Here is a 17,601-nt window from a genome sequence, read left to right as displayed (position 1 = left end):
ATTGAGAAGGGACAGAGCAAACAAGCTCTGTCAACAAAAGATCAGAGTAAGGATAAGTGATAAGGTAAAATTAAAGTCCCTTTATCAGAATGCAACAGTCATTGCAACAAGATTGAATTAATGGCACAAACAGAAATAAAAACAGATGTTGACAGCCATTCAAAATACAAGACTGTCAAAGGGCATGGAGAGAGGGAAAATGGTTTTGAGGCCAGGATTGAATCAGCCATTATGTTAGTGAATTGTGGATGAGGATCAGGGGGATAATTAGTTATTCTTTTCAGGCATATTAATGAAAACATAATAGACTTAGGAAAAAAAGATGCTGGAATTCTGAAATAAAGAATCAGAAAATGTTACGGATGCTCTCTGGTCAATGGGTGTCTGTGGCAACAGAAACAGAGCTAATGTTTCAGGTCAGTGACTGCGCATTTATCAACTGCGCTTAATATTACGGTTTACAATATACTATTTTTTCATTTATTTCAGACCCCTCTTTGACGTCACAGAACAATTTGTCCTTGAATTTAAGTCTGCAAAAATGCAAAAAGAAAAGGAACAACTGATTGACATGGCTAAAAAAATGCTCACCAGAAATAAGGTATTAGCTTCATAATCAAACATATGAAGAAAACAACATAAATTTGTTGGTATGTTAATTGTAAAAATTATTAACATAGCTGTATGGGTGGGATAACTCACATTTTATGTCTTGCCTGTTTTTTTCCCCCACTTTGTCAAACTAAAAATTACATTTCAAAAAGCATAAAATTTGTAAATAAATCTAAAGGAAAACTGCAAGAGCTGGAAATACAAAATAATAAAAAAAAACAGAAAATGCTAGAAAGAGCTATCAGATCGGGCAGTATTTGTACAGAGAAATGAATATAATATTCCAGGTCCATGGTCTATCGCTGAACCAAGGAGGCTATTGAATTCTGCTTCTCTCTCCTCAGATGCTGCCTGACCTGCTCAGTCTTTCCAACGTTTTTGTATTTTAATTTACTGAGGTCCTATGTGGCACTATCTTAACTTCAAGTAATTCTTTATATGTCACATATTCCAAAACATTAAAAAAACTAGTTTAAAGGAGGAGACAGAGAGTCACTTTAAGTGAGGTATACGTATATCACTCGGTGGCGTGATGACATATGCCATTAACATACTTTGACAGAGAACCTGAAACACATTATGTAAAAACAAAATTGCTTAATATGTTTACAATACTACTCAAATATTACTGAAATATTAAATACGCAACACTCCTCACTGCTTAGTGATAAATTCCAAATCAATAGAGAAAACATCTGAACTACATACACTGCATGCTATATAATGCAACTACTATACAAGCATCCACAGCATAGTAAATTTTAAATTGACCCATTCAGGCCGAAATTTCTCCTTTCTTTTTGTCCTTTCATTCACCTAAATGGGCTTTGGTCTTTGCATTTACTTTTACAAGCAGCTTTTTGTCTCTTATCTGTTCATGCAATAATTTTAATGCACACAGAGTAGATTCTGGTTTTACTCACAAAAACTGAATGCTTGCAACTTTCCTGATGCTCCTTGAACTCTCTACCAGCTCAAAACCAAACCACATGTCACAAGTAACTGCCTGATGAAAATATCAGAAGCTTTCTCAGATATGTTGCCTACAAAAACTGTTGTAGTCAGTCCATTGCTTTTGTTACTTTTATGATTCCTCTGAGCAGCATGACCCTTCCTTGGTCCAATATGCTTTCCAACCAGAGGCACACAGGTTGGCACCAATACTTGTTTGCCCTCTGTTGAGCAATGGTTCATGATGTACAGCATGGAGACAGTTCTGACATCATCCAGTTCCTTTCTTAATTCACTTTTAGTTGACTCTATTACAGGGGATGTGGCATGCAAATAGTGGATGGATCTCCAAACAAGCTGTTGTTGTCTCAGTCAATGATGTCACCAGAATGCTGGCCTTTCTGGTTTTTACCACATACAAGCCCATTGTGGCTTGTTGGTTTTAGTATTTCTTTGTTGTATTTAATTCCTGATTCCCACAGGAGTTATCTTTTCTCCAGTATAAGTTCTTAGTTGGATATCTGCAGGCTTCAGTTTAGTATCTTTGAAATGCCTCTCAAACTCATTTTGTGGAATGACTGAAACAGCTGAACCAGTATCCAATTCCATGTTAATTCATTTGCCATTCACTTCTGATATAAACCATATTGCTTGTCTATTGTTGGTTTTCGCAATGTAAATCTCAAGGCTACGCAGACCTGCATCCCTGTTATCATTATCAGATTTTACATCAACAGAATGCAGATTAGTGCAACTTCTGTAACTTCAACTTGACTTTTTACTTTTTTTTCTCTTCCCTGTGCAGTGCATTTATTTTTGTCTGGCTGGCATGTTCTTTGCATATGTCCTACTTTATTGCATTTTCTGCAAGTCTCGCCTTTGAACCTGCATTAGTCTGGTGTATGTGAACCTCTGTCATAACAGTTACACAGTTTGTTTGGTCAGGCATGCTTCTGTTCAGATGTTGCAAATTTGTTCATGCTCTCTTTCATCGCTGACTGCTACCCAATTGTGCCTCTATCTGCTGTTCCTATTGATGCAGCAATTTCAACTGCTCTTTTAAGTGAAAGTTGTGCCTCAGTTAGGAGCCATTATTGAATGTTTTCTTGTAAGATTCCACAAATGAAAGATCTTTCGGTGCATCATTAAACCCATCTCTGAACTGACAATGCTCAGCCAATTTCTTCAATTAAGCCAGATACTCTGAAATATACACCCTTTTATTTGTTCCACTTATGAAACGTAAAGCGTTCTGCAATCAACATGGTTTTGGTTCTAAATGTTCCTGTGTTACCTTGGCAATATCAGCAAAACTTATTTCAGCTGATTTGGTTAGAGCAGTCAAACATCTAAGCAAACTGTATTCCTTTAAATCCAACGCAGTCAGCAGAATTGGCACTGGTTCTTCAATGATTATTTCATGTGCTTCATAATACTGTTCAATCCACTCAGTAACATGAGCCAGTTATCAACAGAACACATCTACCTTTCCAATGTAACCAGCTTTTTCTGCTATTTATTTGTTTATTATTATTATCACCCGGTGCTCACTGTTTATGAACCCGTGAAATCGTCTTTTATCGGCCTTTTTTAAACAGGATCATCTTTTCTTTTGCGAAGAAAGTATGCTGTTCTAAAGAAAAAAAAGTGCTGCACTTTTTTTAAACTTGACCATTTCTCGCTGCACTTTTTTAAAAACTTGAGTATCTCACAGCGCTTTTTTTAAACTTGAACATCTCACTGTGCATCAACAGGTTCATTTAAAACTTCCTCATCACCACTGTTATGTTTTGTAATTCCAGAACATAAAGACTAGTTTAAGTGAAAAGATGGAGTGTCTGAAATACAAGTCCAACTTAGTTTTTTTACTTTAAGCACACATATCACATGATGGCGTGATGACATACGTCATTTATATACCTTGCAAGATAATCTGTACTGCATTATATAAACAACAAAGACTGCTTAATCAAACAATATTTTTAAAAGCCATGGGTAACAAAGGACATTAAGGACATACTAAACTCTAAAAAGAGGGCGTTTAGAGATGGAAATAGGGAGGAGCTGAGGACAATACAGAGGGACCTGAAAGCCAGGATCAGGGAAGCTAAGGACAGGTACAGGAGGAAGCTTGAGTGGAAACTCCAGCAGAACAACATGAGAGAGGTCTGGAGTGGGATGAGGACCATCACTGGGTTCCGGCAAACTAGCAACAGAGGAGCTGAAGGCAGTGTGGACAGGGCCAATGAACTTAACCTGTTCTTTAACCTGCCCATCCCCCACATGAGTCATCTGTTGTCGGCCCCCAACCAACACATATTCCACTCTCCCCTCTTACTCCTCCTCACAGTCCCCCACCCTGCACTCATGACTATACCCCTTCCCCACACGAATCCACCACGGTGGGCTTCACAGCTGAACAGGTGAGAAGACAGCTGAAGTGTCTCAACCCAAGCAAGGCTGTAGGACCGGATGGTGTCAGTACCAGGGTGCTCAAAGCCTGTGCCCCTCAGCTATGTGGAGTACCTCGCCATGTCTTCAACCTGAGCCTGAGGCTCTGGAAGGTTCCTGTGCTGTGGAAGACGTTCTGCCTCGTCCCTGTGCCGAAGACGCCGCACCCCAGCGGCCTCAATGACTACAGACCAGTGGCATTGACCTCCCACATCATGAAGACCCTGGAGAGACTTGTTCTGGAGCTGCTCTGGCCTCTGGTCAGGCCACACTTAGATCCCCTCCAGTTCGCCTACCAGCCCTGACTAAGAGTTGAGGATGCCATTGTCTACCTGCTGAACCGCGTCTACGCCCACTTGGACAAGCCAGCGAGCACTGTGAGGGTCATGTTTTTGACTTCTCCAGTGCGTTCAACACCATCCGCCCTGCTCTGCTGGGGGAGAAGCTGACAGCGATGCAGGTGGATGCTCTCCTGGTGTCATGGATTATTGATTACCTGACTGGTAGACCACAGTACGTGTGCTTGCAATGCTGTGTGTCCGACAGAGTGATCAGCAGCACTGGGGCTCCACTGGGGACTGTCTTGTCTCCCTTTCTCTTCACCATTTACACTTCGGACTTCAACTACTGCACAGAGTCTTGTCATCTTCAGAAGTTTTCTGATGACTCTGCCATAGTTGGATGCATCGGCAAGGGAGACGAGGCTGAGTACAGGACTACAGTAGGAAACTTTGTCACATGGTGTGAGCAGAATTATCTGCAGCTTAATGTGAAAAAGACTAAGGAGGTGGTGGTAGACTTGAGGAGAGCTAAGGTACCGGTGACCCCTGCTTCGATCCAGGGGGTCAGTGTGGACATCGTGAAGGATTACAGATACCTGTGGATACGAATTGACAATAAACTGGACTGGTCAAAGAACACTGAGGCTGTCTATAAGAAGGGTCAGAGCCGTCTCTATTTCCTGAGGAGACTGAGGTCCTTTAACACCTGCCAGATGATGCTGAGGATGTTGTACGAGTCTGTGGTGGCCAGTGCGATCATGTTTGCTGTTGTGTGCTGGGGCAGCAGGCTGAGGGTAGCAGACACCAATGGAATCAACAAACTCATTCGTAAGGCCTGTGATGTTGTGGGGATAGAACTGGACTCTCTGACGGTGGTGTCTGAAAAGAGGATGCTGTCCAAGTTGCATACCATCTTGGACAATGTCTCCCATCCACTACATAATGTACTGGTTGGGCACAGGAGTACGTTCAGCCAGAGACTCATTCCACCGAGATGCAACACAGAGCATCATAGGAAGTCATTCCTGCCTGTGGCCATCAAACTTTACAACTCCTCCCTTGGAGGGTCAGACACCCTGAGCCAATAGGCTGGTCCTGGACTTATTTCCTGGCATAATTTACATATTACTATTTAACTATTTATGGTTTTATTACTATTTAATTATTTATGGTGCAACTGTAACGAAAACCAATTTCCCCTGGGATCAATGAAGTATGATTATGACTATGACTATGACTAAAAGATTCAAAGATTCAAAGCACATTCATACCAAAGAATGTATAAATTATACACCTTGAAATTTTTCTGCTTATAGGCAACTGCAAAGCAGGAAACTCGAATAACCCAATTAAAATAAAAAGACTAAAAATCACCACGGAGAGAAAGAGAGAAAAAAACACATTGTGCAAACAATCGAAGCAAGCCGATAGCATTCCAAACCGGAATGAGTACCTAATCTGCTCCTGGAGCAGCCCAAGCCTTGCTCCTCAGTTTTCACACCAGCAGGGCAGGAACCATCTCAGTACACAGCCTCAGCACTACAGAGATAAGAATGAACATTGACAGGAAAGCGTGTGAAAATCAGCCCCACTCTCACCTCCGTACTCAACACTCGGGCTACCAGTCCATCTGCACCAATATTTAAATTGTCCAAGCACCAGGTGGTGTCACATTCTAGGACCCAAATCCAGGTATCTCGATATGGCTGGGCCACCCAGCACAAAGCTATTGTTGATCTCACCAAATTGGCCTGGCGCTTGGAACAATCCAGCCTCACACCCGGTGAGGTGAATGGGCATCACAACTCTTCTAAATCTCTTCTCCAAATCACTCACTCCATCTCCAGTAGCTATACGAACTCCGTCTGTGTCCCTGGTGGCTCGAACATTAATATATTGCACCTCAGAATGCCCCAGCAAGCCAGCTCATCCCTTGAAACAGCCTCACCTCTGCCTGCCTTCTCACTATCTGTGGTGATAGTTCACTCCAATTTGCTTCATAAAAGATGTTATAAGCGATGTCCTTAGTCAATTTTCACATCGTCAGTAGCGTCATCTTAACAATATTACAATATTACACAAATATTACTGAAATACTCAATACACACATACAGGTATTTGCCTATGGGACAGAAATGCACCCTTACCCATGGATGTCACTGAGCTGCCAGTATTTGCTTAGGGAAATACTTTCACTGTCTGGGCTAGACTGGAGGCTTGCTATATCCTGCACGGCTTTGCTTTGCATTACAGCAACACGGAGAATGTGTAGAGCAATCAGCATCCGAAGATCATTGCCAAAACAATATTGGAAAGGGTAATTAATAATACTGTTTACACCAAGATTTCCTTTGCTATTCAGTTGATCTCCTTAGTGCTCTAGTTTCTTAACTATGAGTCATTTGAAGATTAGTAATTATTTGGAAGAATATGCATCCATGCTTCTAGATTGCCCTGTGCACTGGCATCCATAGCTTTACTGAGGAACATAGAAGTGCTGGTTAGTTTTTTTTAAATTTGCAAGTATTTGAAAGAATAAATGGATCTGAGTTTATTGCTCATCTCAGATGACCGCCTAGAGATTGTATTGCTGCTGAATAGGAGTTCTAAACCTGTTAATGCGTGCACATTCACCTTAGTACAACCTAGACATGAGAATTTGATCGCATCTTTGTGCAAATGCATAGACAAGTTTTGAGTGCCTTAAATGGTTACTTCCAGAGGTCCTGAAAATTCAACATGCTTATCAACACATTCCTTTACCAATTGACATCATCCCTCCATCTCTCAAAAGCAGTCTGCCCGTTAAGCTGCAACCCCTTTGGAAATGACCTGTTGAAATGCTTGAGAGAAGCATTGAAAAGGAGGAAGCATGATCTCCATTTCTCAGAGAGCAATTTGTTGCTGTCAGGGACCAAGATGCTGTGGGACTTCATTGTATATAGTGTTACAGGCCTGGATATTCTGCAAGCACTCTTATTATTTGGCTCATTATGTGTTGTCAGCTGTCATCTGGGAGAACTCCATTGGAACTAAGGCTTGTGGAAGGGCTGATCTCTCAGGAGGAGAGCACCTCTTCTTCAGTACTGCTTCTTCGGAAAAGCTCTCATTGCAGGAAGCTATCCTGGACCTCTGGCTCCAGTTTCACCATTCTCCCCTCCTCTTTACACTGGTTATCTTCCGGATGCAGGGTTTTAGCTCAAAGCATTGATAAGTCCTCTCCCTCTATAGATGCTACTTAACCCATTAAGTGCTTCCAGCAGATTCTTTGTAACCTCATTGGTCTGAGATACTGCATTCTCTGCCCACCTCCCAATAACATTCTTCACCATTCTGTTGTGATTCCATAAGAATCATTGCAGTCGTATTCTGTCGTACTTACAGGGACATGCAGGAATCAGAAGCCAAGAAAGTTGTGGGCTGCTTTGTGGGTGGGGTGTTGGTGGTTGAGGTGGGATAGAGTAGCCTTTATCTCCCTGGATCCATCCTCCCAGGAAGGTTAGCAGCAAAAATGTGGCAGGCAGCATGGATTATGTAACAATGCAAATTCCTTGGAGAGTTTATAATCTGTTTTGAGTTGTGTGTTCAGGGAGTGATCAAAGTTGTGATTCGTGAGGAGATCTTTATGTTGAAGCAGAGCTTGAAATGCTGCACTCACACTTCCTTTGGAAGTCCACAACACTTGCAAATCGACATGTTCACTCAGCAGCAACCTCTCTGCTGAAAGGTGAGTTGTCACAGTGTGAGGTGACAAATGACTGAAGACAGGTGCGGAGGAACAACAAACTCCCATGTTGAGACAGAAACAAGAGTTTATTAATCGGAACACCAGCTGAACTTCGGTGGCTTGACTGAGCGACGCTGAGAGACGAGTCACTCTCAAAACACACACAAGGACCCCGCAATAAGTGCGAATTGGGATTCTGCTTTAAACTATCACAGTAGGCTGAAAAACTCTTGCCAGTCAAAATAAATTTGACAAGATTAAGCAGAAAGCACAAGGGCTTAACAACTCTTGATTAGACAACAATTAACAAATGCAGGTGGACGGCAGGCAGGGCTCATGATGTTAGTGACTTAAATCCTTTTCCCAGAATAAAGAGCATCAGTGATCTCCCTGATGCTGTGAGGCACGGTCTGTGAACTGTGGCGTAGATCAACCAATGTCAGTTGGAATGATCTGGAGTCTGCTGAGCTCAGAGTCACTGTCATCTTAACTCTACAGATAAAGCATTCCATTGCTTGGCCTTTGCTCACCCTGCAGCTGGTCACAGCCACCACTGCCCTAGCAAACCTTAACCTCCAAATACATGGGTCTTTGTAGGGTTGGAGACTTTCCCTGAATGGCCTTAGAGGCTAGGGTTTGCAAACACATTCCTTTATTCTTTGTCTCCTTCCCATCCCCCCCCCAGATCACATGCATGTTTCCCCTGTCCTTAATGTCTCTGCTACTGCTCCAACTCATTCAGTAATGCAGTGGGATGACCTGGGGGGCACAGATGATAAATGAGTAAAGTGTAGAGACCCACTATAACTTGATAACAGATATAATAGGAGCCTCCTGAGTTGACAGGGAGCCACAGGTGTTCTACAACAGGCTGCAGGAGTAAATCAGATGGAGTGTGACTCACACTCTACCTCAGGCCAATGCCAAGCAGGCTTTAGATGATCTGAGCAATGGGATCAACATGCACGAAACAACGCACCATTGTTTTGGGAGATTTTAACCAGGCCAGTCTGAAAAAAATCACTAAACAATTACCATCAACAGATCACTTGCAATACCAGAGGAAACAACACACAGGACCATTGTTACACCACCAACAAGAATGCCTACCTTGCTATTCCACGCCCTCACTTCAGGAAGTCTGATAACCTGGCTGTTCTTCTACTCCCTGAATATAGACAGAGACTGAATATTGCAGCACCAGTGGTGAGGACCAAGAAGGTGTGGACAAGGGAAGCACAGGAGCACTTACAGGACTGTTTTGAATCGGTGGTCTAGATTGTATTCTTCGAACCTGGATGAGTATGCTGCAGTTGTTACCGACTTCATTAAAACCTGTGTGGGTGAGTGTGTGCCTACAAAGACTTACTGTACATTCCCAAATCAAAAGCCATGCATGAACCAGGAAGTACTTCGTCTGCTGAAGGCTAGATCTGTGTGTGGCATTCAGGGCTGGTGACCCAGGTCTGTACCAGAAAGCCAGGTATGACTTGCTGAGGGCTATTTCAAGGGTGAAGGGACAATTTCAAATGAGGTTGGAGGCAACATTAGATGTACGACAACTCTGGCAGGGACTGTAAGACATTACTTCCTACAAAGCAAAACCCAGTTGCATGAATGGCAGCGATTCTTCACTACCAGATGAACACAATGCCTTCTGTGCCGGCTTTGAAAGGGAGAATATAACTACAATTGTGAAGATCCCTGCTGCACCCGGTGACCCTGTGATCTCTCTCTCGGAGGCCTATGTTAGCCTGTCATTAAAGAGGGTGAACCCTTACAAGGCGGAAGGCCCCAACCTGGTAAGGCTCTGAAAGCTTGTGCCAACCAACTGGCAGGAGTACTCAAGGACATTTTTAACCTCTCACTGCTAAGGGTGGAAGTTCCTACTTGCTTCAACTATACCAGTGCCTAAGAAGAATAATGTGAGCTGCCTTAAAGGTGATCACCCAGTAGCTTTCACATCGACAGTGATGAAATGCTTTGAGAGGTTGGTCATGACTAGTCTAAATTCCTGCCTCTGCAAGGCCTCGACCCACTGCAATTTGCCTATTGTCACAATAGGTCAATGGCAGACACAATCTGAATGGCTCTTCACACGGCTTTAGACCACCTGGATAATACAAACACCTGTTCATCGACTATAGCTCAGCATTGAACACCATTATTCCCACAATCCTGACTGAGAAGTTACAGAACCTGGGCCTCTGTAGCTCCCTCTGCAATTGGATCCTTGACTTCCTAACCGGAAGACCATAATCTATGTGGATTGGTGATAAGATGTCCTCTTTGCTGACGATCAACACTGGTGCACTTCAGGGATGTGTGCTTAGCCCACAGCTCTACTCTCTCTGTATAGCTCAAATATCATCTATAAATTTGCTGATGATACAACCATTGTTGTTAGAATCTCAGATGGTGACAAGAGGGCATACAGGAGCAAGATATGCCAACTAGCGGAGTGTTGCCGCAATAACCTTGCACTCAGTGTCAGTAAGACGAAAGAGCTGATTGTGGACTTCAAGAAGGGTAAGATGAAGGAACACATACCAATCCTCACAGAGGGATCAGAAGTAGAGAGAGTGAGCAGTTTCAAGTTCTTGGGTATCAAGATCTCTGAGGACCTAACCTGGTCCCAAAATATCGATGTAGCTATAAAGAAGGCAAGACAGTGGCTATACATTAGGAGTTTGACGAGATTTGGTATGTCAACAGAAACACTCAAAAACTTCTATAGCTGTACCGTGGAGAGCATTCTGACAGGCTGCATCACTGCCTGGTAAGGGACGGCTACTGCACAGGACTGAAAGAAGCTGCAGAGGGTCATAAATTTAGTCGGCTCCATCTTGGGTACCAGCCTACAAGGTACCCAGGACATCTTCAAGGAGTGGTGTCTCCGAAAGGCAGCGTCCATTATTAAGGACCCCCAGCAGCCAGAGCATGCCCTTTTCTCACTGTTACCATCAGGTAGGAGGTACAGAAGTCTGAAGGCACATGCTCAGTGATTCAGGAACAGCTTCTTCCCCTCTGCCATTCGATTCCTAAATGGCCATTGAATCAGTGAACACTACCTCACTTTTTAATATATTATTCTCTTTTTGCACGGTTTTTAATCTATTCTATATATGTATACTGTAATTTATTTATTTATTGTTTTCCTTTTTTTCCCTTCTACATTATGTATTGCAGTGAACTACTGCTGCAGCTAAGTTAACAAATTTCATGACACATTCCAGTGCTAATAAACCTGATTCTGATTCTGTGTGGACCTTCATGCTTTGGCAGTGGACAGTGTTATAGATTGTCACATGCATGGAAGCAGGTCCTTTGACCCACCCTGACCATCATCCACCCAATAATCCCATTTTTATTCTTCCTTTATTCTCATCAACTCCTCCCTCTGCACCCCCCCCGAACCCAACACAGTTTATATTAGGAATAACTTACAGTGGTCAGTAAACCTACCAATCTGAATGGTTACAGGGAGAAGGCAGGAGAATGGGGTTGAGAGGGATAATAAATCAGTCATGATCAAATGGTGGAGTGGACTCTAGAGAAAGACCACGCAGTCTCAGGAAGTACGTGCAGACTCCACCTGGACAGCACCAGAGGTGGGGATTGAACACAGGTGTCTTGTACTGTTTATCAGCTGCGCCATCACACTGCCCACTGCGGTACAGTGGAGGAAAGCTATTAGCACCGAGTGATTTGTTTAGTAATGGAAGGGCGATGTAAAAACTTTCTACTGGATATATTCGCCAGGTACTGCATTCAAGAAGTTCAAAGTTCAATGTAAATATATTATCAAAGTACATATATGTCGCCATATACTGTATGACCCTAAGATTAATTTTCTTGCAGGTATACTCAATAAATCTATAGTAGAATAATAACCACAATAAAATCCATGAAAGTCCACACCAACTTGAGCATTCTGCCGGTGTGCAAAAGACAAAAAACTGTGCAGATACAAAAATGAATAATAATAATGAGAGGCATTGATGGTATGGATAGTCAGAGGTTTTTTTCCAGGGGTGAGAGGGCACAGTTTTAAGGTGCTTGGAAGTGGATACAGAGGAGATGTCAGGGGTAAGTTTTTTACGCAGAGAGTGGTGAGTGCATGGAATGGGTTGCCAGCGACGGTGCTGGAGGCGGATATGATAGGGTCTTTTAAGAGACTCCTGGATAGGTACATGGAACTTAGAAAAATAGAGGGCTATAGGTAACCCTAGGTAATTTCTGAAGTAAGCACATGTTTGGCACAGCATTGTAGGCCAAAGGGCTGTATTGTGCTGTAGGTTTTCTACGTTTCTATAATAAATAAATAAATAAATAATACATAGAACATGAGATAAAGAGTCCTTGAAAGCGAGTTCATGGGTTGTGGGAACATTTCAGTGATGGGGCAAGTGAATTTGAGTGTAGTTATCCCCTTTGGTTCAAGAGCCTGAGGGTTGAGGGGTATCTGTAATAGAAGCAGCAGTTTGTGAGACCATAGAATTGTTTAGAAATGCCAGGGAACTTTGGTGTTGGCAGGATCAGAATACAAAGACGCACCTAAGAACGGTTCTCTCAACAGTAATCTGAGGAGTTAAACAGAAAAGAAAAGCATTCAAAATATCTATTTTGGGCCGAGACCTTCATCATTTCCAGCATCTGCGGAATCTCTTGTGTTAAAGAAATAGGTTTCTGTTGCACCCTCCCTAACCTCAGAATGTCCATCCAACATAATCAAGGACCCCCTCCTGCTCCAGTCATTCTCTCTTATCTCACGTCAGGTGGAAGATACAAAAACTTTGAACATGTACAGCCAGGTTCAAGGACAGCTTCTATCCTGCTGTATATAAGGACCTGAAATGGACCTCTTATACAATAAAGATGAACTCTTGATCTCGCAGTTTCCCTTGTCATGGCCTTTGCACTGCATTTGTCTACCTGCACTGCACTTTCTCTGTAACTGCAACGCCGTTCTACATTCTGTTTTTTTTCTTCTTATACTCTCTCAATATACTCAGTGTGGAATGAACACTAAAATATTTCATTGTATCTCAGTGTATGTAATAATTTTAAAAAAAACATGTTTTGAAGCTTACTCACTGGTGTAATGTGGCAAAGTAGCATTGGGTCAGACTGTTGCACCCAAGATTCCAGAGTGGGGCTTCAACTCACAGCTTCTGAGCTACAAGCAAGAGTATAAACTACCAAGTCCTTGTCAGTAAAAACAAAGGACACTTCTATAACCAATGGGTCCCTATGTTTTTTTTTACATTTACCATCATCCTTAACATCAAGATTTAAGTCCTCAGTTTTCAGGCAAGGTGGGGTGAGAGACAGCAAATGCTTCTGATCAGCCCAGCTGTTGGGAATAGTTAGCAGAATGGGTTTCCATGGTTTAATCCAGCATAGTACTGAGAGCTCACATACATTGACCAGATGCGCAAAGCTGAGATGTGACAGAGCCCAGGAACTGAAAATACAAATTAATGACAGACACAAACCACTGTACTGCCTGGAATAACAAATGCGTGTGAACTTTCACCAACACCCACACGGCTTGAACTTCCAGTCTTAGCTGTATCATTTCCAACTCATTATGAGAAAAGGAAAGTCACCTGTGCAACCTTTTGGAAATGGGAATGTGTTGTGATTAGACAGGGGCTAGGAAACAGCTGGTAGTGTTGCCAAATCTGGTCAGCCTCTGTGGATGGTGAGTCCTAACCTGATGTGTCTACCTTACCTTGCATGCCATTACCTGGTTAAAGGTAGGACTTCCTTTTAGTGTACAATCAGTTCATTTCCTTTAAGTACAACATAAATGTTTACAATGGTGGTTTCCTCTTCTCATCCCGTAAGTGGTCAGTGATTTTGTTGGTGTATGAAAATATGGCTCATTTTTATTTGGCTGTGCTCCATGTGAGTGTAACAAGGCTCTTTTTGGTGAGAAATGATATTTGAAAGAGTGTTGGATTGAATTTTTCAAAAATGACTCATTGGAGATTAACACTAAACTTCTTGCAGATTAGCTACATTTACACAATTCCAACCCCCATCATTAATTTTTCAGATGTGTGATACTTATAAAGGTACACCATATAACTCTGAGGACTTTTGTCCTCATTTGCACAACGGGATTTGAATTGACCACTTTCTGATTTGGGTGAGATTACTACAAACTGAGCTATGGGTTTCACTCAGCAAAGGGGCTGTGAAGCTAATCTGTAAGTGCCAGTCCAGGGATAACTAATGGGAATATCCAGCTGTGACAACAAGAAGTTGAAATGAATTAAAAATACATGCAAAACAAATGGAGAAATGTCTGAAATTAAAGTTAAGTGATAGAAGGAAAGTCATAAAAATAAACTGCTGGATGGATGACTTGCACTGTAGTGCTCTCCTAAAGGGATAGGAGAAATATCCTTTATAGGCACAGCTTATAGGAATGCTCAATGCATTAACAAAGTGTTTTTTAGTGTCACAAGGAGTGACAAAAATTATGACTTCAGAAATCTGACACAAGGCTGTGAAAACTAGTTAATGTACAGAAGCGAACTTTTTAGGCAATAAATCTGTTATTTGCAGTTCTAAAGGGCGCTAATGGTACACATAATTATGAATTGCAAAATAGTTCTCATTTATGATGTTTTATAACTTTTGTTTGATTATTTATGCTATGCAGATTGAGCAGAGGTACAGAATTAAACATCCCTTTGTGAAAAAGTATCTGGTGCTTTCCCAGTGTATATGACGAATAAACTCTTCTTAGGCGTCTGGCCGGGTACAGGCATGGATTATAATCAATGCTTCAAAGACAAACTCTGCCATCATGACTGGATTCCGTACCATTATACCTGTACCCAGCTGGAAGTCTGAGAAGCGTTTATTCATCCCTTTGTGAAGTTTGGTTGCTCACTGTGAGGATTCAGTTACAAAACGCTTAACTATCTTGTTTAAGTAGTGGAAGTCTGACATTTGTAATACTATCCAACTTAATCTGAGAACCTTGTCCAATGACAAATAGCTTGAATCAGCAGTTCTAGTAGGTTTCATCCTTGCTGACTGCCTTATTCAATGATTGATAAATAACACTTGTATTCAACTTACATGCCTTCATGTTATCTTGCATAAATTTCTTTATTTTTGTGTGCTCCCTGTCCCTCAGTGCGTTGATATCAAAACGATCAACCTAATCTGGAAAATTCTTTATTTTTTACTGTGATAATTGTATGGTTTCATCTTTTTATTGATGGTATTGATCTCTCCCACCATTATAGTGATAGTATAGGCATTTAACATAGTTTGGAGAGCGAAATGAATTTAAAACAATTTGAAGTACTAATACGCTGCAGAGCTCTTGTTTGATCTGGAACAATTGTCAGTGCAATAACCTTAATTAAGATTTGCCAGGTGAATACTTAAATTAATTAAACACAGACAAGATAAAACTCTTATTGTCCATCTGATGTCCCATTATCTCTGAATAGCAGCAACAGAATAAAAAGAATGTGAATATACTCAATCGATAAGGAGTTCTATTAACTAATATCATAGTCATAAGCTTTGCCTTGTTTTACTCACTGTAATGCACCACTTTTAGTGACTGTGTTACAAAAGTATTAAATACTGAATGCTATAGGCAATTACATTAATTGATTTTCTTCACTCCTCAGCGCAAAGCTGGCCTGAGTACAATGGGCTCAGGAGATCATGTAAATCTATCAGTAGCTTGGACCGAGCTAGCTTTGCTGGTTCAGTGTAAAGGTAAAATTCAAGAAGGTAAGTTTTATGTCAACTTCAATGAAAGATAACAGAAATTACTCTTATCTGTAAGGCAAACTGTAGACTATTGAAGATGCAATGCTAGAATACCATTCCGCTAATTAAACTTGAAATTTGATTAACTGAAATGCTAAGGAATGTAAGCTTTTACCTTGCATAGCACTCAGGGTGTAATTAGTTCATCCTTGGAATTGCACGGTGGATGCAGGCTCCTGGACCAGTATGATTCACCTTAATATTGAATTGACTCCACAACCTACAGACTCACTTTCAAGGACTCTACAACTCATGTTCTCAGTATTATATATTTACTTATTTGGTATTTATTATTTGCATGACTTGTCCTTTTTCCACATTGATTATTTACCAGTCTTTGGTACGTATAGTTTTTCATAAATTCTATTGTATTTCTTTATTTTCCTGTAGATGCCTGCAAAAGAAAATCTCAAGATAGTATTTCAAAGTTCAAAGTAAATTTATGATCAAAGTACATATACTGTATGTCACCATATACAACCTTGGGATTCACTTTTCGCATGCATACTCAATAAATCCATAGAATAATAACCAAAACAGAATTTTAAAAAAGACTGCATCAACTTGGGTGTTTAATCAGACTGCAAAAGACAGCAAACTGTGCAAATACAAAAAAAGAAGTAATAATAATAAAAATAATAAATAAATAAGCAGTAAGTATCGGGAACATGAGATGAAGAGTCCTTGAAAGTGAGTCCACAGATTGTGGGAACATTTCAATAATGGGGCAAGTGAAACTGAGTGAAGTTATACCCTTTGGTTCAAAAGCATGATGGTTGAGGGGTAATAACTGTTCCTGAACCTGGTGGTGTGAGAACTGAGGCTCCTATATCTTCAACCTGATGACAGCAGTGAGATTAGAGTATGTCTTTGGTGGTAGAGGTCCCTGAGGGATGGTGCTTTCCTGTGACAGCATTTCATGTGGATGTGCTCAATGGCTGGGAAGTCTTTACCCATGATGGACTGGACTTTTTGTAGGATTTTCCATTCAAGGGCATTGATGTTTCCTTACCATGTTGTGATGCAGTTAGTCAATATATTTTCCACCACACATCTATAGAAGTTTGTCAAAGTTTTAGATGTCATGCCGAATATTTGTATACTCCTAAGGAAGTAGCGGCACTGCTGCGCTTTCTTCATAATTGCCCTTATGTGCTCAGCTCAGGACAGGTCCTCTGAAGTAATAACACCGAGGAACTTACAGTTTCTGACCCCCTCCACCTCTGATCTTCCCATGTGGACTGGTTCATGGCTTCCTTCTCCTGAAGTCAATAATCAGCTGCTTGGTCTTGTTGACATTGAGTAAGAGGTTGTTGTTATGGCACCACTCAGCCAGATTTTCAATCTCCCTCCCATATGCTGATTTATCAGCACCTTTGACTTGGCAGTGAATGTTGTATTGCAGCTGTGCTTAGCCACGCAGTCATAAGTGTAAAGCGAGTATGCAGGGAGCTAAGCACACAGACTTGTGATGCACCTGTGCTGGTAGAGATCATGGAGGAGATATTGTTGCCAAGCTGAACTGACTGGGGTCTGCAAGTGAGGAAACTGAGGATCTAATTGCACAAGGAGCCAAGGCCTTGCAGCTTATTTATTAATTCTGAGTAGATGTTGGTATTGAATGCCGAGCTGTAGTCGATAAAGAGCATCCTGATATATGCACATTTGCTGTCCAGATTTTCCAAGGTTGAATGAAGAGCCAACAAGATGGCATTTGCTGTGGACCTGTTGCTCCGGTAGGCAAATTGGAGTATATCCAAGTGGCTT

At 41.5% G+C, this 17,601-nt stretch overlaps 1 protein-coding gene across 2 annotated transcripts in view; it reads left to right on the top strand.

Moving 5' to 3' along the window:
• tmem232 (transmembrane protein 232) overlaps positions 1-17,601 on the top strand; it is a 92,850-nt gene that overhangs the window by 25,368 nt on the left and 49,881 nt on the right. For both annotated transcript variants that reach the window (XM_072281379.1, XM_072281380.1), the window contains 2 exons: positions 490-601; positions 15,690-15,795. In XM_072281379.1, coding sequence (XP_072137480.1) covers positions 490-601; positions 15,690-15,795 — 218 coding nt within the window. The remainder of the gene's footprint in view (positions 1-489; positions 602-15,689; positions 15,796-17,601) is intronic.

This window comes from Mobula birostris, chromosome 17, assembly GCF_030028105.1.
Source record: "Mobula birostris isolate sMobBir1 chromosome 17, sMobBir1.hap1, whole genome shotgun sequence".
In the NCBI taxonomy this organism is placed as follows: domain Eukaryota; kingdom Metazoa; phylum Chordata; class Chondrichthyes; order Myliobatiformes; family Myliobatidae; genus Mobula; species Mobula birostris.
The sequence above is the reverse complement of the archived record's forward strand: the minus strand, read 5'-3'. Positions and strand labels throughout refer to the sequence as shown.